General features: G+C 34.1%; 2 protein-coding genes across 2 annotated transcripts in view; both read right to left on the bottom strand.

The window, feature by feature from the left end:
• LOC142344769 (von Willebrand factor A domain-containing protein 8-like) overlaps positions 1-9,198 on the bottom strand; it is a 102,439-nt gene extending 93,241 nt beyond the window's left edge. The window contains exon 1 of the mRNA XM_075396686.1: positions 9,019-9,198. Within this exon, the coding sequence (XP_075252801.1) occupies positions 9,019-9,124 (106 nt within the window). The 5' untranslated portion in view covers positions 9,125-9,198. The remainder of the gene's footprint in view (positions 1-9,018) is intronic.
• Positions 9,199-15,953: 6,755 nt separating this feature from the next.
• On the bottom strand, positions 15,954-16,367 carry LOC142344152 (signal recognition particle 9 kDa protein-like). The gene has a single exon (XM_075395679.1). The coding sequence runs from the start codon at positions 16,308-16,310 to the stop codon at positions 16,080-16,082; it is 231 nt and encodes a 76-aa protein (XP_075251794.1). The 5' UTR covers positions 16,311-16,367; the 3' UTR covers positions 15,954-16,079.
• Positions 16,368-23,764: the final 7,397 nt, after the last annotated feature.

The raw sequence follows: 23,764 nt of genomic DNA, 5'->3' as shown, positions 1-23,764 counted from the left end.
ATAGGACAAACATCAGTATTATAATAATAATTAACCAGTTGGCATAGGTGCAAAAAATTTCCCAATATCAACAAGATACCACATTGTTTAGATAATCTGCTTCCGACAAATATGACGTCAAGATTTTATATTTTTCATTTTCAGAAACTTTTAGATGGTTAACAAACTATCAAAATGTTTAATGGATTCGAAAAAGCTCGGAACCAGCATCAAAAAAGTTTCTGATAGCTTAAATTAATCTAGAAAAAACAGGATCCCAAAACAATAATTGAACCAGTATAAAGACAATCTGTAGCCCGTTTTTACAAAAATTAAAAGAAAAAATCCAATCAATTAGTAACGGGCACGAGTACCTAAAAACTTCTTACTAAACATATGACTAGTCTTGTCTTTCCTTGAAACATTGAAACAGGAGTTAAAAACTTCAGATATAATTGGTTTAAAAACAAAAATACGATGACAATATCTAGGAAGCAATTAAAGCGGAGAACTGATACCCACAAACCCTGCCCCAGAGTAAAAGAAATTGACAAAAAAATATATTATGAAACTCATAAAAACAATAAAAACTCGTTGTTAAGGTTCGTCTAATTCATCTAAGTTCAAATCTTCTTTATTTAGGGGCACTATTTTCGCTTATCGAGTGAATCCTAGAAAAGACCATGAGCAAAGGATCAGCTGATTAAAAACGCTATGAAGAAGACAGTCACTGGAGCCGATAGTTTTACCATTATGTTGATAATCCTATCGTTCCCACTACAACTTCTTTCCTGGTTACAACAGAGCATACTTCTGATCTCATTTCGAGCACCATTATATAAAAAAAGCAGTTTGATTACACTGGTGATAGAAAGTGGAGTTAGTTCAGTCCTGCAAGGAATAAAAAATTCACGCGCTACATTTATTAAACTTTTTAAAATGCCCGATTTGATTTTCATTTTTTACTCGAAAATTACTGTATATAGCGGGAGATTTAGCGTATAGAATGACAGAGATTCCGAAGGAGTATATTAGGACACAAAATATTGCAAACATTTGCGACAACAGCAAAGAAGAGTCATAACTGTACTAGAAAAAAGTCATGTCAAGAAAGGTCCAAACATGTCCATTCCTGTGTTGACGAAGGGGTACTGCGTGTTTACATCTGGAAATCTGAATTCAGGAAGATCGGCCATCTTCGGTCTCACATTGTCTGCCCTTCATCGTCTGCAAATGAAACAGTATTTCCCCAGACATCGCAGCACTTTTCTCAATCCAATCATCAGGAAAGTCTGTTGCAGGTGAGCCTTCACATGTTCCACGCCCTGATAGCCACAGTCATGGTGCGCCTTTTCAATCAACAGTCTTGCAATTTTGTTCCTGCTATGGAGAACAAGAGGATGTTTCGCACTGTATGTTAGAGGCGCCTTGTTCAGTCTTCCTCCTACCCTCAAGAGTCCGTCGTCATCTAGAAAAGGTGGGAAGGGCATCAGCTTGTCTCCTTTCTCAAGATTGTCTCCCTTCAATGTGCAGAAATTGTTCCTGAGAACAACTCGTTTTGGGACATTTTGATGAGGTAGTTCCTTTCCCTTTTCTCATCTGATGCAAAAATGTCAGCGTTGGAGGTCTCAGGTGATTCGTTTTGTCTTCTATTTCGGACTTTTGCCTTGAAGCGTCTTATTGCCTGGAACACCATTCTAGTAGAGCTGAGTAGTCGACTCCATGTTAAAAATTTTTCAACCTCAACGACTGGCGTCGGAAGTTGTGTCGCTTGTGTAGCGCATATGTGGGGATCACTGTCTTCGGCAAAAATCCAGGAGTCTTGAGGTGTGCTCAGAAAGTCCGGTGGTTGAAGCCACAGCTTTGGTATGTCTGATGGGTTGAGGCCTCGTGTGCCGTGGTCAGCGGGATTCATCTTTCTAGGGATGTGTCTCCAATTGTCCGGGTTGGAATTCTCGTGAATTTTGGTCAATCTGTTGGCAATATACATCTTCTGTCTCTGCTTGGATTGGATCCATCCAAGTGTAGTGGTGCTGTCTGTCCAAAAGTGTTTTGAACTTATGGTTGTTGTCATTTAGGAATTCGCAAAGTGATTCTTATCGAGAAGTTCGATTTCTGTTACGGCTGTTACAATTTCTGATTAAACTATTGAGATATTTTTGGAGCGAAATCACTGAAATCTAAAATGGACGAAGAAGGAAATATAATACCGCCCAAATAAACGAAACGTGGTAAACGAACAATGCATTAACAGTTTTAGGTTACAACAAAGTGATTGCAAATATCTGTCACTGAGTAAAGAATTTAATAGTAAAGTGAATTGAGAAAAATTATTTTTCGAGTGCAATTGGAACTTCAGCTTAGTTCGGGATGATTTGCCAGATACTTGCGGACGTTTAAATGCGAATGAATCAAGCAGGAAAGGCATACCTTAATTTGTGGCGGACTATATTTTACAGCTCTAAAATTGCTAGCTTTTGGATTTTTGTGAGATGTAAAATATAGTCCGCCACAAACTAAGGTAAACCTTTTCTGCTTAATTGCTTTGCATTTAACCGTCCGCAAATTGAGTATCTGGCGAATGATCCTAAACTAAACTGAAATTCAAAATGGGCAACAGAAAAATAATTTTTCTCAATTCACTTTACTGTGCAATTGTTTAATGACACCTTTTGAAAGACGAATGTCAATGACACCTTTTCGCAACCTCTATGTTTCAAATGTAGATGAGTTCCTAAATGTAAGCGACATACAAATGATATTCGTCTGTACAAATTTGGTTCTTCATTTTGAATTATGACTTGCTCAAAAAAAATTCAAATTACAAAAATTTCAAAAAAGCATTCCAACATATCAATGGCCTTGAAATATCGATGAGAATTTCAGAAGGAAAAATAGGGCCAATTGCCTGCAAAATTTTTCCTCCAGCTGACTGTACCTGGTCCTGCTCCAACTACTGGTGATTTGTTGTCGCAAATATCATTCTCTAACTCAAAACAATTTTGAATAATCATTTCATTTTGGTGGAAACAAAATTAACTTCAAGATCTTATGAAGGCGCCTCAGTTGAATAATATCATTTTTGACTTAATATGCATGAGTTTTGGCAACGCTTTTGTTTTACCTTTCTTCGGCAACCTTTCTTTGAGAAAAATTTCATTATAATTTTTTAACAAAAAAATCTGATAGCTTCTGTCGGCACAAAAATTACTCACACCGAAGAAAGTAATTTTACAGCTTGTGGTGGTATTTTCAAATAACTTAAACTTTGGAGCAACTTCTATCATATTTTTTTACCGCGTCCAAAGGCAAAAATCTCACCAAAATCATGTACAACATTTCACTTTGGAAAAAAGATAATACCATGAGGAATAATGGGAAAATTAAAGCAAACAAAAGCAAATAAAATATGAACGCATGATTCAATACTGAACTCTATAATTGTAATGAGACAGTGCTTCAATGCATATTGAAACGGCTAACATGAAACAAAAATAAATAATCCGTTTTGATTTTTCTGCCTATTTCAAAATGTAAACAATTAACCATAGCCGGCAAATTACCGGGAAATACAGCCGTTGACGCACATCAGGATTAAAACGAGAAAAATTAAAACAAAAAATAAGAAAATTTGACAGAATTTGTTTCTAACTGCGTTTCATATTGGTATGCAGTTTTAGTTGAATTCTAAACAGTTAATGTGCAGTTTTTGTGAAGTAAATTATACTTAGGTTATAAATTGAAGGCTATTAAAAATTAATACTGATGCCAGCTAGCAATGGCTTCAATGAACTTGGATAATTTAATGCACCATTAGTTATTGACGGGGTGTTATCAGTATACACCGTTCCATTTGAATTTTTGCTTTTGACCTTGACCGGATTCAAAACATTGCGTAATTCAATGAGTGAAAGAAGTTGAAATCCATTCAATTGAAACAGTGAATGAGATACATCAGGAGTCAAACGTTGAAGTCGTGGCATATGTAAAACGAAAAAGGTATTCGAAAGACATAAACAAAACAAATATAAAAACATTACAAGATAAGTTCGGAATTGAAAGACAAAGTCTTTAATTCACTTATGACCTTACAATTACCATATTTACAGCAACATCAAATTAAAACAGTCAACAAAGCCCATGACTTTTTATGCGCAAAAACGCACAAAAATCTAAACAACAAGTTTGAAAATTTCTCTTTCCAAGGTCTACTTTCATTAAGAATTACTGACAATGTCAGCACTTGATAAAAATATTGGCTGTAGGCATGCTTAGGATGAATACAAAACCCAGAACCTAGTGGGAATGACAATAGCAAAAATAGGCAAAAACTTTAAAAAAAAGCAAAAATCAATTTGGCAGGAAACACTATTTTGAAAGACAGTGACCTCAAATTAACAAAACTACATAAATACGGTGTCAAAGCCCTTGCACAAAGCAAATTTTAGTGGTTTCAATGGAACTACATATGAAGGCAATATTCATATATTCACCCGATCATTATGAAAACCAACGGCATCTATGCGACAGCAAACGGCAATAAAAACATTAACTATGAAAATGAACTAATAAACTGACCAAAATTACGCCGCTATAGAAGGCCAATAAGAACTATTACTTCTGAAACTTAGCGATAAGAAAAACAACGAAAACATGCAAGGCTAAAAAAAAATTTTTTTTGAAAAAGTTTCAAAATGAGACTTCCATGGACTCATTCAAACAAAAAATATTTAGTTCTTGCTCATTAGCAACCGAAGACGTCTGTCAATGATGAGATTAAATGATACAAGAATACAAAAAAAAGCAAATTGTACCAAAACTAAAAAAACGCCATTACTTTAGAAAACAAGAAAGGTTAAAAATGCGCAGACGCCATTAACTACGGTTTGAAATAATTTTACCGATTGTTTATAACCTAATAAGCAACCGAAAAGACCTGCTGTCGTAAATGAGACTAAGAGAAAGGTCAACAAAGTGCACAACAATAAACACAAAAATTCTATAAAATTTATAGAAATCAATTAACAGCAAAGTCCTAAAAATCACTATTGCGATTAAGATACACACCATTAGCAACCCATCAGACCTGTCCCTAAAAGGAATAAACGATAGGACAAGAGAAATCAAAAGAAATAGACGAAAAAACTGAAAATTCACAAATAACTGTTGCAACAAAGTAGAGCCATAGTCAAGAAAAACACTAGCTGTTAACGCTATTCATCCATTACATTGTTCTAAGCTTCATAGCAACCAATCAACACTGTCATCAAGTATACTAAGTAAAGAGCCAACAGAAATAACAAAGAGGGGTCTAAAATCAAGTAATCACAAAATTTTATGATCACAAACAGTGTCAAAGTGACAAAAAATAGCTGAGCTTCGATGGACCCGAACAATTGCAAATTGGCGCAATAAGAACACATATTCGTCATATTCAAAGTACTCAAGATAAGAAACTCTGAAAAGGGAGTAAAAAAAATGACGCAAAAGAAAAAAATCTCTAATTTCTCAAAAATCGAACACCTGTTCAAACATCAATTTTTCACTCCACTTTAAAAGCAGTTTGCGCAAAAACCACTTCTCAAACCTAGTGGACTTCCGTACTCCCTTTATCAATTCAGCTTGACTAAAACCACAACTTTAATCTGACTTCTCACTGACGAAAAAAATGTGAACCTTTTTAAGGCCATGATTAAAAAACCAGAGCCAAAAGAATTCCGGAAACAATTCGAAGTAGATAACTGGCCAGCAGTGACCTGATTTATTTCCCATTAGATTGTGCTATCGATTTTCAAACAATAACAGGAAAATTAAAGGCGAAAGTTAACTGACAAAAACTGACAAAGCATCTGATGAAATTTACTCTAGGTTGCGGCATCAAAGGAACTGTCGGATAGAGACCTTGTAATACAGGAACAAAGCTAGTTCACAATAAAAAAAATATCAATTGGAAAACAATGGAACCGCGGTTGATAGAAAACAAGTCGAAAAAACGGAAAATTGAAAACAAAAAGTTCACAAAAATATTTCCTTCAAAAATTCAAATAAAATTCTCTACAAAACAATAAAAAGCAGCTTCCCGGCCAATATTTAATTATATCTTCTGCTCTATCAGTCTCTCAAACAAAAATACGCAGAGAAAATGGAACAACAATCTAAAAAGCAGATAAGAAAACAAAACCTGAAAACAAAACCTTTCAAGTGTCACTTCCTAGTAACAACAACTATAGTATTGCTCAAAACTATGAATAATTGAACAGATATGCACTCCATTTATAAAAAAAAGTTTGCAGAAAAATCACTCCTCAAGCCTACTGGATTTTCGCGATCTCTTTACCAGTTTAGCATGACTAAAATAACTCTCAATTTGACTTCTCACTGACATGAAAAGGCCGAAAAAAGTGCGAACTGTGCTCAAAATACCAGAGCCAGACGACTTCCAGAAACGATTTGAAGTAGATTACTGGCCAAACTCACTGAACTGATTGAATTTCTACTAGATTATGCTTAAAAATTTTGAAAAAACAACAGGAAACTTTCAAGAGAAAGTTAATTCTAACAAACTTACCGATCACAGAACAAATGCTCCACCAACTCTCCTCTCCAAGTCGTTCCAAAGCACACCAATTCAATTCAAATAATTTGGATTATGAAAAGAAGAGCGACTAAATAATAGCCGTTGAGAGGCTGACCGCCGCTAGTAAACGGTTTCAGCCGAGGTAAGCGTTTTTGTAGCTTGCGTTAGCCACGAGGGGGCAACAAAATTACGGAGAAAATCCCAAATAATGTTTTACAAAAGCTTACTGTAGACAAAAGTTATTTGAAATAAAAAAGAATGAGAACAATTTTTCTGCGGACTTGGCATTTGACTTTCAGTGGCAAACTGCAACCAATGAAAAGACCTTAAAAATATGAACGAGAAAGCGAATAATATAAAGCAGAACTCAAAGTCAAGGACGTTAAAGTCAAACTCCAGCAAAAAATTTGCGCAAAAAGACAACTGCAATAATTGTTAACATAGCTGGCAGATTGCCAGAAAATAGCCGCAATTGATTCGTAGATCGGCAGTCTAAAAAAACAGTAAAAAGACAGACCAAAAAAATTCGTTTTTTCATTGAAGGCTGATCTGTTATATTTTGATTAAAAATCTGTATAAGTTATTGCTGCCTCTATTAGCTGATCTCGAATAACCTTCATTTAGAGTGACACACACCCATTTGACCTTATCTCTTTGAATTAAAGTGAATAAAAGTCAATTTCAAATTGAGAAGTCATTTTTGAGTGAGGTAAGTCAAGTTTGACCAAAAATTTAATCACGCGCATGAACAAAAAAACTCGCTCCACTAAGAGCGAAAAATGACGTCATACATTCAATTCAGTTGAAATTGCATGAACGAATGATCAAAAAGTGGGTGTGACGGCATATGGTCGTAACAAAATTATCATGGACGAAATAAAAAAAAAACATAGCAGGACAAGTCCTGACGTACAATTCAAAGAATTTTCATTGACTAAACAATAAACGACTTATAACGGACTATGAGTGAATTGGGAAAACCATTTCTAAAAACAAATCAGATAAAAAATTTTTTTAAAAAAAAAACAAAAAATCGGTGTCAAATGCCGCATGTGAACAAAACACCACTAGCGAGAAATGAAAATTTGGTTCACACAAAAACTAGGCCTAAAATGAGCTATTAATGGATTGGGAAAACCATTTAGGAAAAACCCGATCCAAAAAAATCGAAAAAACAGTAAAAACCAAAGTGAAATTGCTGCATGTGAACAAAAAACCACTAGCGAGAAAGCGAATTTTTGTCCAAACACCATTTTCTCACTCTACTTTAAAATAAGAGCGAAAAAATTTCACGCCGCAAAAACCACTCGCTTTTTGCTCCAATTCCTGTTTCGGCGTGACCAAAATCACTACTCCAATTTGACTTCAAAAATCATGAAAATTTGTGAACAGATCTTAAAAAAAAGACAGCGCCCCAATACAATTCAAATTATTTGAATTGTAAAAAGAAACGGGATAAACCGATAAAACCCGGTTACTAATTTATTGTGTTATAGGTTATCAATATTCATTCGAGCGATTGCTAGCTGACATTAGTGTTCAACCTAATAGATTTTGGTTTAAAAGCTAAATTAGGTATAGCGTTGGAATATAACTGAAACAGCACACCGAATTAGAACAACTTTTGAAACCTAGGGAAAAAAATGTCTCAATTTCTAACTCTTCTTTTTCTGTTTCAATCCCGACGTGCGTCAAGTGCGTCAACAGCGGTTATTTTCGGGCAGATTGCTGGCTAGGTTATGTTTCTAATTTTACTGTTGTTTTCTTGACTCAGAGCGTGTTTTTCAGATTCCGCCTAAAAACTGTGAATATTGTAATTCTTATCTCCATCATTTTTGTTCGTCCATTTTTGCAATTTTTGATAAGTACTACAAAAATCCTTCTTTTTCATAATCAGAAAATAATAATCGTTACATGTAGTGAGAGCGAAGAAAGACGTGTTCCAATATTCACAATATTTTTTTCTGCAATTTTTCGCTAAAAAGATGACTAATAAATAATTGTTACTTAATTTGTACACCAAGGCGACTTATTATTGAGTAACAAGCTACACTGCCGAACAACAATTTAAAGTCCTCCCCTAAAATGTTGCCGGAATTCGCATGTCGTCATACACTAAATATTCTTTTGGGTCATTGGATTCCTCCTCCAAAAAAAATGTGCTCAGGGTCAAAATGTTTCCATGTTTTCTATATTTATTCTAAACTCACAGATTTTCCATTTTTATTCTAAACTCACAATCCTGATTTTTGAGTTCCAGAAATGCTTTTTTTTGCCTGGATGGAATAATCGTTGCAAAACTGTTCATATCTCAACACTATCTGATTGATATTTTGTTTATTCCAAATCTTCCACTCTTGTTCCATCCAAAACTACACAACTCGACTTGATTTAACGAATCTTCCTATCTTACCTGGCATAATTAATTAACCTTTACCTTTGTAGCCATCAAAAGTACTTACCGTTAAAGCTCAAGAAGCTGGAACTCCGCTCACTGTGAAAACAACCACTGCGACAAACGGCAGCGCTTTTCACAATTTTATTTCTTAATCGACTGCACCGTATCATGGTAAGTATACTCTTAACTGCTTGTCAGTTTTAAACGTTGCCATTTAAATCCAGTCCATTCATTTATACAGTGATAATCTGAAAACGGTTGTAGTCAATTTTACAGACCTTCAACTTGATATACAGCAACATAACGAGCAAATTTGCGATACGTACTCGATTGGCAAAACCGATGCGTGCTTGAGCATTTCGAACAAGCCTAATGATCTTGAGAGCACTCAGACTTATCCGTAGACAAGCTTTCTAGCTAGTCCTTATTATTAATAATTATATGAATATCCGATTCACACAATCTGCAGTACATATACTCTCTCTTGGAATAAATCAGAAAAACACCCTAAGACGCGATGTTCGAATTTGTTCTGCGCTATTTATTTGTGAAAGATTTTAGCCAAGATGACATTTAGGACTTCCAATAAAAATAACTTCATTAATAAACTTGCTCAGCTTTTTTCCCAAAATTTATAACAGATGCGAAAAGGGCAAATTGCAGTACAGCAGAATACAATTAACAGAAAATATAGTTTTTGAATGGTCATCACTAAATAATTGGCTGCAATTTTGTGTTAAAATTATATGTAGTAATAATAGGCATACAATAAAGGTAAAAAACACTGTCCAAGCAAAAATATTTTAACCTTTTGATAGTTGTAACGAGCAATTCAACAGACCATCTTTTTCAGGAAAAAAACAGGTTAGAAAATTTTTGTTCCCTAAATATTGAAAATTTAACGTGTCATACAAAATTTGTTTCTCAATTTCAAATCACGTTTAATGGCATAATCATAAAGAGGTGTGATACCATTACTTATAAGCACAACCTGACCAGTGCGAAGAAATGAGTGATGCGAACAGCTGACAATTTGGGGTTTCCTAACCGCCCATTTTTTCCTGGCTTTCTCCACAGCCTTCGATAAACATTAACTGGAAAAATAGATGACAAAAATAGTCAAAGAACGTGGCGAGAAAAGAAGGACTGAAAAATCCAATTAATTGCAGTGGGTGAAGTAAGTTATGCAACTGTTGTCTAGCTTTTATTTCGTAATTCATCATACTAACGAAGACACATTTTTTTCCCTATTTTAAGTTCTTCAATTACATGATTTCAGTTTGTGCTTCATATCTCAACTTAGAAACTAGATTCAATGAACAGTTTCTCGCCACCAGGAGCAAACATTTTTGAGGACATTTCCCGAACTTCAATTTTACAAAACTTTTCCTTTCGCAATTTTTTTCAATAGTGGGCTTTGTATTGTAGAGAAATAAAAGGTAACAAAACGATCAAATTTTGAAAATTATTGCAGCTTTAGAGATTCATTCTTGCCTTCAGGAAATATAAAAGATAATCACTACAAGCATGTTAGAGAAACTTTGTTTGCCGACAGGAGGTTCACGTCCTTGGGGAGAAAAGGACTGTTTCGCTATGCGTCGAGATACAATATGGTACCATTTGCCTTGAGATATGCTATGAGATATCAAAAAACTAAGTACATCTGATGATTTCTTCAAAGCATTATAAATATCAAATAAAACGACACTTCGAAATCAAATCTGTTCTCTTATAACGCCTTTAGCTTTTCGTAACGTCTACAAGACGCTTTTCACAGTTTTCACAAAAACTTGTAACAACAATTGCCTGTTTTCGTATTCTCTGCTTCAAAATCACCGATTCAATTCGATATAGATTATTAGCCATTCAAGTACTAATACAAGTACTAATCAAGCACAAGTAAAAAAAACCGAAAAATTTGATCTCTGCACGGGAGCATCATCTTGTTAAACACACACCGAAAAAGCATTTACCTACGTAATTATTCGGAATTTTTAAACAACCGGGTTTCGAAACGTAACAACCATTTTCGTTCATCTCATGGCAGTGAACAACACAAAAATGTATTCTGAGAATAAATAACAGAAGTGGAAAGAACCACAGAGGCCATATGGCCAGAAAATTATAGATAAAGCGTTGGACCAACGCAGACTTTGGGGGACTTTGAAAACAAGCTGCGTCACTGAAACAGTCATAAAGAACAATTAATGCCGATATAGAAACTATTATTTCACTGGTCAACGCCATATAATTAAATGGACAAAAAGGCCGCAAAGCAAAATTTTTAGCATCCGAGGGCATATCACCAGTGTGCAAAGCAACAATAGAAGCGTTGAAACAGTTGCATCTAGAACAAAACAAGCACGGAGTGCAAATCGATACATCTTCGGAGGCATATTAGTTTTCTGGGGTAGTTTTTGAACAGTTAAAATCTATTCCCAAATATACAGTAACCCGCCCCTCATAAATGTTCCCCAAGCATTTATTGCAGGCAGTATAGTGAACTGCAATCCATTATCCGGAGGCTACGATGAAAACACTAAGTTGGTGATAACAAGTTGCAGAGGAGGATTGCTTGAGTTTATTTCTCATGCGCTGTGCTTCACTAACAATTTTGCTGAAAAGAGGTATCCGTCTCATTTTAGCGGGAAACCCGCTGAAAGGAGATATCCGTCTCATTTAGATGGCCAACGCCTTATAACTAAATGGTCAAATTGGCCGCGAAGCAAAAGTTATGGCATCCGAGGGCATAGCACCAGTTGGCAAAGCAACAATTGAAGCGTTGAAATAGTTGCATCTAGAACAAAACAAGCACGAAGTGCAAATCATTACATCTTTGGAGGCATATTAGTTTTCTGTGGTAGTTTTTGAACAGTTAAAATCTATTCCCAATATACAGTAGCCCGCCCCTCATAAATGTTCCCAAAGCATTTATTGCAGGCAGTATAATGCACTGCAACCGATCAATCGGAGGCTACGACTAAGATGGTGAATACAAGTTGCAGAGGAGGATTACTTGAGTTTATTTCTCATGCGCTCTGCAGTACTTCATTAACAGCTTTGCGGAAAAAGGAGGTATCCATCTCATTGCAGCGGGGAAAACTTAAAGGAGTCTTACAACAAAAAGTTTGATCATGGAAGCCAGCAGTAAAGCAGTAGATCTCTTCGGAAATCTACAACTCGGTATCGGCATTCGGTGTGGCGCAAAAGCAATGATTCACCCAGTAAAGATTTCAGGCATTCTACAGGTTGATGTTCAACTCTGGAAAATGGAGTCAACTTCTGAAAGCGGTGATTGGAAATTCACCAGGTAGAGCCGCTTTTACCAGTCTTTTACTAAAATCACCGTCCACTATAGTATGAAAACTAACTTACGATGTCTAGCGAACAAGGTGTCCAACAGGGCCATCCAGCAGGTCCTCTCCATTTTGCACTCACCCTCTGGCCAGTGGTAATAAAAAGATTCATGAGTCGGTGCTCCATCTATATCCGCATACATGGAATCTTGACGATAGGCACATTGCAGTTTCTGAAGAACAATTTATTAAAATTGTGAAATATTACGCGATTACGCACCAGAACGTGGGCCCTTTCTCCGATCTGACAAATGCCAACTCTGGTCAAAGTTAGAGCTGAAGAGCGTCGATGAAAAAATTTCTCTCTGAAAACAAAAGAGGTTCTTGACTATAAGAACTTTAAGGTATTAATCGAAAAGCAGACTTCAGCGAAGAAAAACGAGATTTCAATCTCTTTCCCTGTGGTCTTTGGGAGCTTGGTAATCGGCACCACAAAAACCCGCTCTCGGTCTTCATTTGACTACACAAGAATTACGGGTCAGTGCAACGTACAGATTAGATGTACCTGTCTATAGAGCAAAGAAGAAATCCCCTGATTGCAAAACCAGGATTCTGGATATACATGGCGACCACGCCGTTTCATGTCACGGGCGTCGTGATGCAATAACCAGGCACAATAAATTCGAGTTGTATCAGCTTCCTTAGCAAATTGGGCTCACGTAGAAGAGAAAACCTTATACCAAACAACAACTCACCGCCGGGCGATATCTATGTTCCATCTTGGCAAGCAGGTAAGCCAGCTGCATTCGACGTGACTATGGTTTCTTCTTTGTAAGCAACCTCAAATGCCATTGCGGCTTTGAAAGCTGGTAATGCCCTTGAAGCAGCAAAAGAGCGCAAGTATAGAATACATGAAAGCACATCTTCTGAAAGGGGCATTTCAGCTAGCTTTTGAAGTGTTCGGGGTTTTCTCACAGACATTCGAGAAGACACTGAAGAGAATGGCTGCTAGCGCTGAAAATAGAAGTTTGACTTCAAGGCCCAACAATTGGCCGATAACTAATTAGCCCGATCAATTTCCGTAATCTATCTCCGAGGAACTGCATTCATGATAATTGCTATAGCCAACAATTCCAAGATGAGTACAAATGAAAACTTGATCAGCTTTTGACGAGAATTTCGCGATTAACTCAGAATCCATTGACATATGTCAGACTTATAAAATTAATTTAATTATCCTTCAAAAAATTCATGGTTTTCTCGGTCATTTTTCCGTACAAAAACTAGAGCAAATTGGTCAGTGGTGCTTCACAATCTGTTATCTTATAAAACATTTTCCCCAACAAAAGAAAGTCTTCTTGAGCACATTGATACACCACTTCGATTGTGCCAAACGACCTGCTTTTTGTCTTCAAAATGATCTTTTGTGCAGCTTTTCTCAAAAAAAAATATTTTTGAGAATGTATTATTGTATTTCTGGCAAGTGTATGCACCACAGGTGCTTTCAGTAAGCTTTAAGTGCTTTCTTAAAACATGATTTCCTCGCCTTTTTGGACTTTTTGCAAGCTTTTGTAAAAAATTGATCTACCGCTCAATTTTTTGGCCTCCAGCTTCCATTTTAGGTCTCATTTGCATGTATACTGTTCACAGGATCTTGATTTCAAGTTGACTTGTTTTTTGTCCATAAAAATCTGACATTTCGTAAAGTAAAAATGGGGCAAACAGTGAAATAACAAACCGGTTAAAACATCTTTCTTTTTAGGTGTAGGAACCGATCATTCAATTTCTCTTAAAACTTTTAAAATTTCACGCCTTTGATTCGAAATCATGATGTACGTAGCTTTCTGGAACCACAGTTTAACTCGTAAATGATAATTATAATTTTCACTGCACGGCTCTGCTTCAATCTCATTTGACAACATATTTAATTGAGCTTTCTATGATTTACCGTTGTCAAGTCCAGTTGTCATTTTTCGAAGCCATCCTTCAGTTTAGAGTTTATATCGTTATACACACTAGTCATCATCTTGGAAAAAGATTACGGTAAGTTGATTGAAGAAAAAACCTAAGATTTTTCAAATCAGTAAAATTCTCTATTAAGTTCTTTCTTAGTCTTACCGTCTTAATTCCCTCCTGACTTATTTCTAGGAAATTTGAAGTGATTTGATTTAAATAAAGTTTGCAACTCTTGGGAAATGTGGGTTGCTGGCGCTTTGTTATAGTTCATTCAAGTGTGAGACTGTGTGTATGCAAGCGTGTGTGCGATCAAGCGAGTTTGTATGCATGATATTTTATTTATGTGTTGCGGATTTTAGCAAGCGGTCGGAGTTAGCAGAACGGCTCAAAAGGTACTTGTGAGGCAATATCGAAAAAAATAGACAGCTCTAAATTACCCTAGGTGAGATTGGAGGCCGGGACTTATAGAAACAAGCGAGATTATAATGACTGGCTTGGAGATTTTATACCCGACGAGATTCTGGATCGCCAATTGATGCAAAAAATTATTTCATTTATTTAAACAAAAAAGACCGAAAAATTAAGAGAAGAATACATCCTAATTTCTGAAAAAATATTATATTTTAAAGATGGAAGCTTCTCGTGAAGGTTTCTAGTTCTCAGTGATTAATCTACATCTCAAGTCCAATATCCACGTACCTAAAAAATGATCCAATCCGTCTGAGTTACATGTTAATAATTAAAATTTGATGGCATATAAAAGGACAAAATCTCAACAAATGCTGACGCATTGGAGCTAAATTTAACGAAAAATGATACAAATTCGCGAAAAATATGAAGAATAAAAAAACAACGCGAGATAAGGATAAGAAAGCACAAAGTGTCAACACAAAAATTTTCAGACAGGCAATCACAAATGTTTTTTGGGGTGCAATATGATCAGATGGACGAAATATTCTTCTTAGACATCTGAACACGCGAAACAATGAAGGCTATTTGAAATTCTTAGAAATTACGAAGTGATTTGAGCATTTTCAAGACCTTATTATTAAAAGCTTATGTTCCAGAAATTTCTTCCAAGAAAAGGAGTGGGAGATACTGGAGCGGCCAGCATGTAGTCCGGATCTGAATCCAAGTGAAATTTTATGGGCGATTTTGAGGCAACGATTACAAATTTTTTTTGGAAACAGAACAAGTACTGGAAATTCGGGACAAAATCAATGAAGATGCCACAAAAAACTTGCATGAAAAGTATATAAACCGTCTACTACACTTTAAAAACTAACGCGCAATGACGCGTTACAAGAGATGTGATTTGAACTCGAAATTTTATGTATTCTGTCATTTCTTATCTAATCAAAAAAACTGTTGAATGTACTTTTTGGCACCGTGCCATCTATATGCTAGAGTGCTGCTGCAGGGTTTCTTTATGTTAATGTACGCAGGCTAATAGCGGATTCGTTTCAATTTTGATTCAAAATTTTTCTAAAAGTTTTTTTCCAAGTGCAAAGTTCGAGGCAACACGTTCTAATTACCGCTAATTTAAATTGCAAGTTACTGGTCAGAGTTACGATATTTGAACACGGTAGAAAAAAACTCGAGAAAAAAGTCTGCCGCGCTTGTTGTTTGTAGCAACAGCAGCGAGAAATACACAGGAGGCATCAAAGGGCATGCATTTGATCAACTAAAAGCAAATAAACTTCCCATTAGTAATACCGACAAAACAAAAAAATTCTTGAAAAAGCAGTAGAATTGAACTTAAATTTAAATGGATTACAGTAACAACGAACAAAATCACCTTTAAACAACTAAATAAAAATTTTGAGATAAATTTAAAAATTCAGTTCAAGCGCGATAAACTGCGTCAAAATGTTCACTTTGTAGCCATTGCTCGAATAGTTTGACTTGCCATCTTCTCCACCTTTTTCACATCCATCAGATTTCCCGTTTTATATTGGGCTACTTTATAATCGTCAGTGACCTTGAGAGTTAGTTTTGCGTCACAGTGTCTGTACTTCATAGTCACTCTAGTTCTCTCTGGATTCTCTGAGAAGAAATCCTCCACTGCCTCCATAAATTCTTCCATGTTGGATACAACTGGCATTCTTTTTATGGGAAGCAAGAAGACCTGAAAACACGAACATACACTACAGTCCCAAAAAGCTACGTACAGCAGGATTTCGGCTCTTTAATTGTGGTTTTGCTCCGCAGGTTTGATTTGCGCTAAAGCGTGACAAAAGCAGTCAAATTTTGAAGACTTAAAGGAGGTTTTTTTCTTGTGTTTCCTCATTTTACACAGAAAAAAATGGCTAACTGCTTTGCTCTTTTACTCCTTGAAAAGTTGTTACAATTTTCATGGAGATAAAAGCAACTCAACTTGAAATCAAAATCTAGAGCACATTATACAACAAAAAGTGCACAAAGTGAAAACTTTGGCAAAAATCCATCTCTCTTCGAAAAAGTGCCTTCAAAGTAGGAAACAACACAAAACTTAATAGTAAAAACATTAATAAAAGCAAAAAAAAAAACAAATTTTGAAGTTGTAAAACAGAAGCAATTCCATTAGGTGAAAAGGACAAAAGAACAACAAGGAGAGCAAGATTCAAAAGCTAATCCAAAAAATTCTCAGAACAAATGGTCTCTAAGCTCTAAGTCAACGAAAGATATAGCTAGAAACTGAAGCCGATAAACTGACAACAATTAGGCCGCATTAGGCCAAATGCTACAAAGGGCAAGACATGGGCAACTTTTGGAAACATATAGTTTATGCGCAGGTCACTAATTTGGTTAATATATAACTTATTAGAAACAAATGACACTTGTTATTAATGAGATTACTACGCTATTATTTACTATGCTATTAGACAATTAAATGATTTATAAAATTTTTCAATACCAATTTATGAACTCATTAGATTAAGCGAAGCCTCAGTAGCAACCGATAAGACCTAGTTATGTATCAAAGTCATGAAATACAAAACATAAGAGCTTCATAAGCGAACAATAATAACTGTCATTAATGCGACTAAGAGGGACAAAGGGGACTAAGATGAAAAAACACACCTTATAAGACCGTCTTAAGTTGTACTGAAAACGTTGGATATCAATTAAAACTATTACATACTTTATTAATTTTACGACTTTTTGCAGATCCAATGAGACCATCCATTAATTAGTCCAGAAGCCAGGACAAAAAAAACGTGAACATGCATTTTATTACGAAGTGTCATATACAAAGTGTTATTACAAAGGAGTCATAAAAATTTTTAACCATTAACTACTCTGACGGAAAAAACTGAAATCTTCATTATTAGAGCACATAAATGACATTTTGAAAACAATAGTTAAGAATAAAAGGAGAACAAGACTACATGAAGAGTTTCGGAAAATTTCAGAAAATGAGCGAGAAAAGTGTCAAACCCAATAAAAGAGAAGTTTTTAGTAAAAAAAAATTTCTTTTTTCATATACTTTTTAATAGCAAAGGCGTTGTTCTTTACTTAACAACATGACTTAAAAAGTATAAAGAAATATAATACAACCACGAAATTTTTGAGAAAACCAGTTATATCAACGCCATTAATATCAATGGCTGTCAACGGAAGCCAAAAAATAAGCTAAATTATACCTCAATGAGAAATAAATGACGTTTGTTAATCAAAAGTAAAAAACGGGATATCACAATAAGTCTTATGATTATGAAAACACAAACATGCAAAAACAAGAAATTCATTAGAGAATTAAAAGAAGAAAGTTTCGAAGCCATTAAAACCATAATTGTTTCTCTGAAAATCTTATCTATGATCCATAGCCCGTCTTCTTTAAGCCAATGGGAACTATTAATGATGGGATAATGAGATAAGATGTCAAAAGGAACCAAAAGTAAAAATCCGAACTTTTTCTAAATTACGAAAACTCGTGGCATCGAAGTCATAAAACCAATAGCTAGTAGTTAAAACCGCTTACCATATTAAATTTTGTATGCAATATAAAACAAAGGTGTCATGTCATTACTGAGATTTACTTACATAACACGGAAGCAGGTTTAATAGAAGTTAGTTTTTAATAGTTTTTAAAAAAGTGTTAACAGCCACTCAATTCAATAGCTCTCAGCGGAAGTCAATGAAAACGCAAAGTTATTCCCCGATAGGAACATAAAGATGTTTGTCATTCTTAAGTCATCAAAAAACATCACAATAAGTCTTATGATTATGAAAACACAAACATGCAAAAACAAGAAATTCATTAGAGAATTAAAAGAAGAAAGTTTCGAAGCCATTAAAACCATAATTGTTTCTCTGAAAATCTTATCTATGATCCATAGCCCGTCTTCTTTAAGCCAATGGGAACTATTAATGATGGGATAATGAGATAAGATGTCAAAAGGAACCAAAAGTAAAAATCCGAACTTTTTCTAAATTACGAAAACTCGTGGCATCGAAGTCATAAAACCAATAGCTAGTAGTTAAAACCGCTTACCATATTAAATTTTGTATGCAATATAAAACAAAGGTGTCATGTCATTACTGAGATTTACTTACATAACACGGAAGCAGGTTTAATAGAAGTTAGTTTTTAATAGTTTTTAAAAAAGTGTTAACAGCCACTCAATTCAATAGCTCTCAGCGGAAGTCAATGAAAACGCAAAGTTATTCCCCGATAGGAACATAAAGATGTTTGTCATTCTTAAGTCATCAAAAAACATCACAATAAGTCTTATGATTTTGAAAACAACAAAAAAAAGCAGGCAAAACCCAAAAAATTCAGTAGAAAAGTGTAAGAAAGTGTCAAAGCCATTTGAATCATAAACTTTTCTCTGCGAACTTTATCTAAGATCAATTGAAAATTTCCTCTAAGCCACTGGGAATTAGCAATATCAAAATACTCTGATAAAAGTTGAAAAGTAACCAAAAATACAAAAAAAAATATCCAAAAATTTTTAAAAAAAATATATTAAAACTCGTGGCATCGAAGTCATTTAACCAACAGTTCGAAGATAAAACCGCTAACCATATTCGTTTTAGATGCAGTAGCAATGAAAGATGTCCTCTTATTACTGAGGTTGACTTACAGTTCACGAAATTAAGTTGAAGCTTGGTTATGTCCAAAAAAAATTTTAAAAAATTTTATTTTGAAGTCTTAACAGCCACTACACTAGATTCAAGAGCTTTCAAGAAAATCCAAAAACACGCTACCTCATGCCTCGATGGGAAGAGAAGGATGTTTGTCGACAAAAAATTATCAAAAAGACATCATAATAAGTCTTTTGATTATGAAAACAACAAAAAAAAAGCAGGCAAACCCAAAAAATTAAGTAGAAAAGTGTAAGAAAGTGTCAGAGCCATTTGAATCTAAAACTTTTAACAGCGAACTTTATCAATGATCAATTGCAAATTTTTTCTACGCCACTGGGAATTATCAGTATTAGAATACTGTAATGAAAGGTAATCAAAATTACAAAATATATCAAAAATTTTTAAAAAATTTATGAAAACTCGTGGCATCGAAGTCGTAAAACCAATTGTTAGAAGATGAAACCGCTAAGAAAAGTCGTTTTAAAAAAGTAGCAATGAAATATGTCATGTTATTACTGAGATTGACTTACAGTTCACGAATATAGGATTAAGTTTGGTTAATGTCCAAAAAAATTACAAAAATATATTTTTGAAGTCTTAACAGCCACTAAATTCAAGACCTTTCAAGGAAATCCAATAAATACGCTACCTTATGCCTCGATGGGAAGAGAAGGATGTTTGTCATCAATATATTATCAAAAAGATATCATAGTAAGTTTTTTTTATTATGAAAACAACAAAAAAAGAAAGCAGCCAAAACCAAAATAATCAGTAGAAAAGTGTAAGAAAGTGTCAGAAACATTTGAATCATAAACTTTTCTCGGCGAACTTCATCAATGATCAGTTGAAAGTATTCTCTACGCCACTGGGAATTATCAATATGAGAATACAGTGATAAAAATGAAAGGTAATCAAAATTAAAAAAATATATCCAAAATTTTTAAAAAAATTTTTGAAAACTCGTGGCATCGAAGTCATATAACCAATAGTTAGAAGATAAAACCGCCAAACATATTCGTAGCAATGAAAGAGGTCCTTTTATTACTGATATTGACTTACAGTTCACGAAAATAAGTTTAAGTTTGGTTAATCTCCAAAAAAATAATAAACATTTGTTTTTGAAGTCTTAACAGCCACTAAATTCAAGAGCTTTCAAGGAAATCCAATAAAAACGCTACCTTAAGCCTCGATGGCAGGAGAAGGATGTTTGTCGTCAATAAATTATCAAAAAACATCACAATAAGTCTTATGATTTTGAGAACAACAAAAAAAGGAGGCAAAACCCAAAAAATTCAGTAGAAAAGTGCAAAAAGTGTCAAAGCCATTTGAATCATAAACTTTCCTCTGCGAACTTTATCTAAGATAAATTGAAAATCTCCTCTAAGCCAAGCCACTGGGAATTACCAATATTAGAATACTCTGATAAAAGTTGAAAAGTAGCCAAAAATACAAAAATATATCCAAAAATTTTTTTAAAAAATATATTAAAACTCGTGGCATCGAAGTCATTTAACCAACAGTTCGAAGATAAAACCGCTAACCATATTCGTTTTAGATGCAGTAGCAATGAAAGATGTCCTCTTATTACTGAGGTTGACTGACAGTTAACGAAATTAAGTTGAAGCTTGGTTATGTCCAAAAAAAATTTTTAAAAATTTTATTTTGAAGTCTTAACAGCCACTACACTAGATTCAAGAGCTTTCAAGAAAATCCAAAAAACACGCTACCTCATGCCTCGATGGGAAGAGAAGGATGTTTGTCGACAAAAAATTATCAAAAAGACATCATAATAAGTCTTTTGATTATGAAAACAACAAAAAAAAAGCAGGCAAACCCAAAAAATTAAGTAGAAAAGTGTAAGAAAGTGTCAGAGCCATTTGAATCTAAAACTTTTAACAGCGAACTTTATCAATGATCAATTGCAAATTTTTTCTACGCCACTGGGAATTATCAGTATTAGAATACTGTAATGAAAGGTAATCAAAATTACAAAATATATCAAAAATTTTTAAAAAATTTATGAAAACTCGTGGCATCGAAGTCGTAAAACCAATTGTTAGAAGATGAAACCGCTAAGAAAAGTCGTTTTAAAAAAGTAGCAATGAAATATGTCATGTTATTACTGAGATTGACTTACAGTTCACGAATATAGGATTAAGTTTGGTTAATGTCCAAAAAAATTACAAAAATATATTTTTGAAGTCTTAACAGCCACTAAATTCAAGACCTTTCAAGGAAATCCAATAAATACGCTACCTTATGCCTCGATGGGAAGAGAAGGATGTTTGTCATCAATATATTATCAAAAAGATATCATAGTAAGTTTTTTTATTATGAAAACAACAAAAAAAGAAAGCAGCCAAAACCAAAATAATCAGTAGAAAAGTGTAAGAAAGTGTCAGAAACATTTGAATCATAAACTTTTCTCGGCGAACTTCATCAATGATCAGTTGAAAGTATTCTCTACGCCACTGGGAATTATCAATATGAGAATACAGTGATAAAAATGAAAGGTAATCAAAATTAAAAAAATATATCCAAAATTTTTAAAAAAATTTTTTGAAAACTCGTGGCATCGAAGTCATATAACCAATAGTTAGAAGATAAAACCGCCAAACATATTCGTAGCAATGAAAGAGGTCCTTTTATTACTGATATTGACTTACAGTTCACGAAAATAAGTTTAAGTTTGGTTAATGTCCAAAAAAATAATAAACATTTGTTTTTGAAGTCTTAACAGCCACTAAATTCAAGAGCTTTCAAGGAAATCCAATAAAAACGCTACCTTAAGCCTCGATGCCAGGAGAAGGATGTTTGTCGTCAATAAATTATCAAAAAACATCACAATAAGTCTTATGATTTTGAGAACAACAAAAAAAGGAGGCAAAACCCAAAAAATTCAGTAGAAAAGTGCAAAAAGTGTCAAAGCCATTTGAATCATAAACTTTTCTCTGCGAACTTTATCTAAGATAAATTGAAAATCTCCTCTAAGCCAAGCCACTGGGAATTACCAATATTAGAATACTCTGATAAAAGTTGAAAAGTAGCCAAAAATACAAAAATATATCCAAAAATTTTTTTAAAAAATATATTAAAACTCGTGGCATCGAAGTCATTTAACCAACAGTTCGAAGATAAAACCGCTAACCATATTCGTTTTAGATGCAGTAGCAATGAAAGATGTCCTCTTATTACTGAGGTTGACTTACAGTTCACGAAATTAAGTTGAAGCTTGGTTATGTCCAAAAAAAATTTTAAAAAATTTTATTTTGAAGTCTTAACAGCCACTACACTAGATTCAAGAGCTTTCAGGGAAATCCAAAAAACACGCTACCTTATGCCTCGATGGGAAGAGAAGGATGTTTATCGTCAATAAATTATCAAAAAGACATCATAATAAGTCTTTTGATTATGAAAACAACAAAAAACAGTCAACCCAAAAAAATTAAGTAAAGTGTAAGAAAGTGTCAGAGCCGTTTGAATCAAAAACTTTTAACAGCGAACTTTATCAATGATCAATTGAAAATTTTTTCTACGCCACTGGGAATTATCAGTATTAGAATACTGTGATAAAAAATGAAAGGTAATCAAAATTGCAAAATATAACAAAATTTTTTTAAAAAATTTATGAAAAAAGTCGTGGCATCGAAGTCGTAAAACCAATATTTAAAAGAAGAAACCGCTCAAAAAATTCAATTTACATACAGTAGCAATGAAATATGTCATTTTATTACTGAGATTGACTTAAAGTTCACGAAAATAAGTTTAAGTTTGGTTAATGTCCAAAAAAATTATAAAAATTTATTTTGAAGTCTTAACAGCCACTAAATTCAAGAGCTTTAAAGGAAATCCAATAAATACGCTACCTTATTCCTCGATGGGAAGAGAAGGATGTTTGTCATCAATATATTATCAAAAAGACATCATAGTAAGTCTTTTTTATTATGAAAACAACAAAAAAAAAGAAAGCAGCCAAACCCAAAAAATTCAGTAGAAAAGTGTAAGAAAGTGTCAGAACCATTTGAATCATAAACTTTTCTCGGCGAACTTTATCAATGATCAGTTGAAAGTATTCTCTACGCCACTGGGAATTATCAATAAAGAATACAGTGATAAAAATGAAAGGTAATCAAAATTAAAAAAATATATATCCAAAATTTTTTAAAAAATTTATGAAAACTCGTGGCATCGAAGTCATATAACCAATAGTTAGAAGATAAAACCGCTAACCATATTCGTAGCAATGAAAGAGGTCCTTTTATTACTGATATTGACTTACAGTTCACGAAAATAAGTTTGTTTGGTTTATGTCCAAAAAAATAATAAACATTTGTTTTTGAAGCCTTAACAGCCACATAACTCAAGAGCTTTCAAGGAAATCCAAAAATTACGCTACCATATGCCTCGAGGGGAAAAGTGGGATGTTTGTCATCAATATATTATCAATAAGACATCATAGCAAGTCATATGATTATGAAGACAACG

This window comes from Convolutriloba macropyga, chromosome 8 (genome assembly GCF_964194025.1).
Source record: "Convolutriloba macropyga chromosome 8, txConMacr16.3, whole genome shotgun sequence".
NCBI lineage: Eukaryota > Metazoa > Xenacoelomorpha > Acoela > Convolutidae > Convolutriloba > Convolutriloba macropyga.
The sequence above is the reverse complement of the archived record's forward strand: the minus strand, read 5'-3'. Positions and strand labels throughout refer to the sequence as shown.

What these genes read in the sequence shown, in the direction of transcription:
- LOC142344152 (XM_075395679.1), bottom strand. Translation starts at nt 16,310, where the DNA reads ATGCCAGTTGTATCCAACATGGAAGAATTTATGGAGGCAGTGGAGGAT.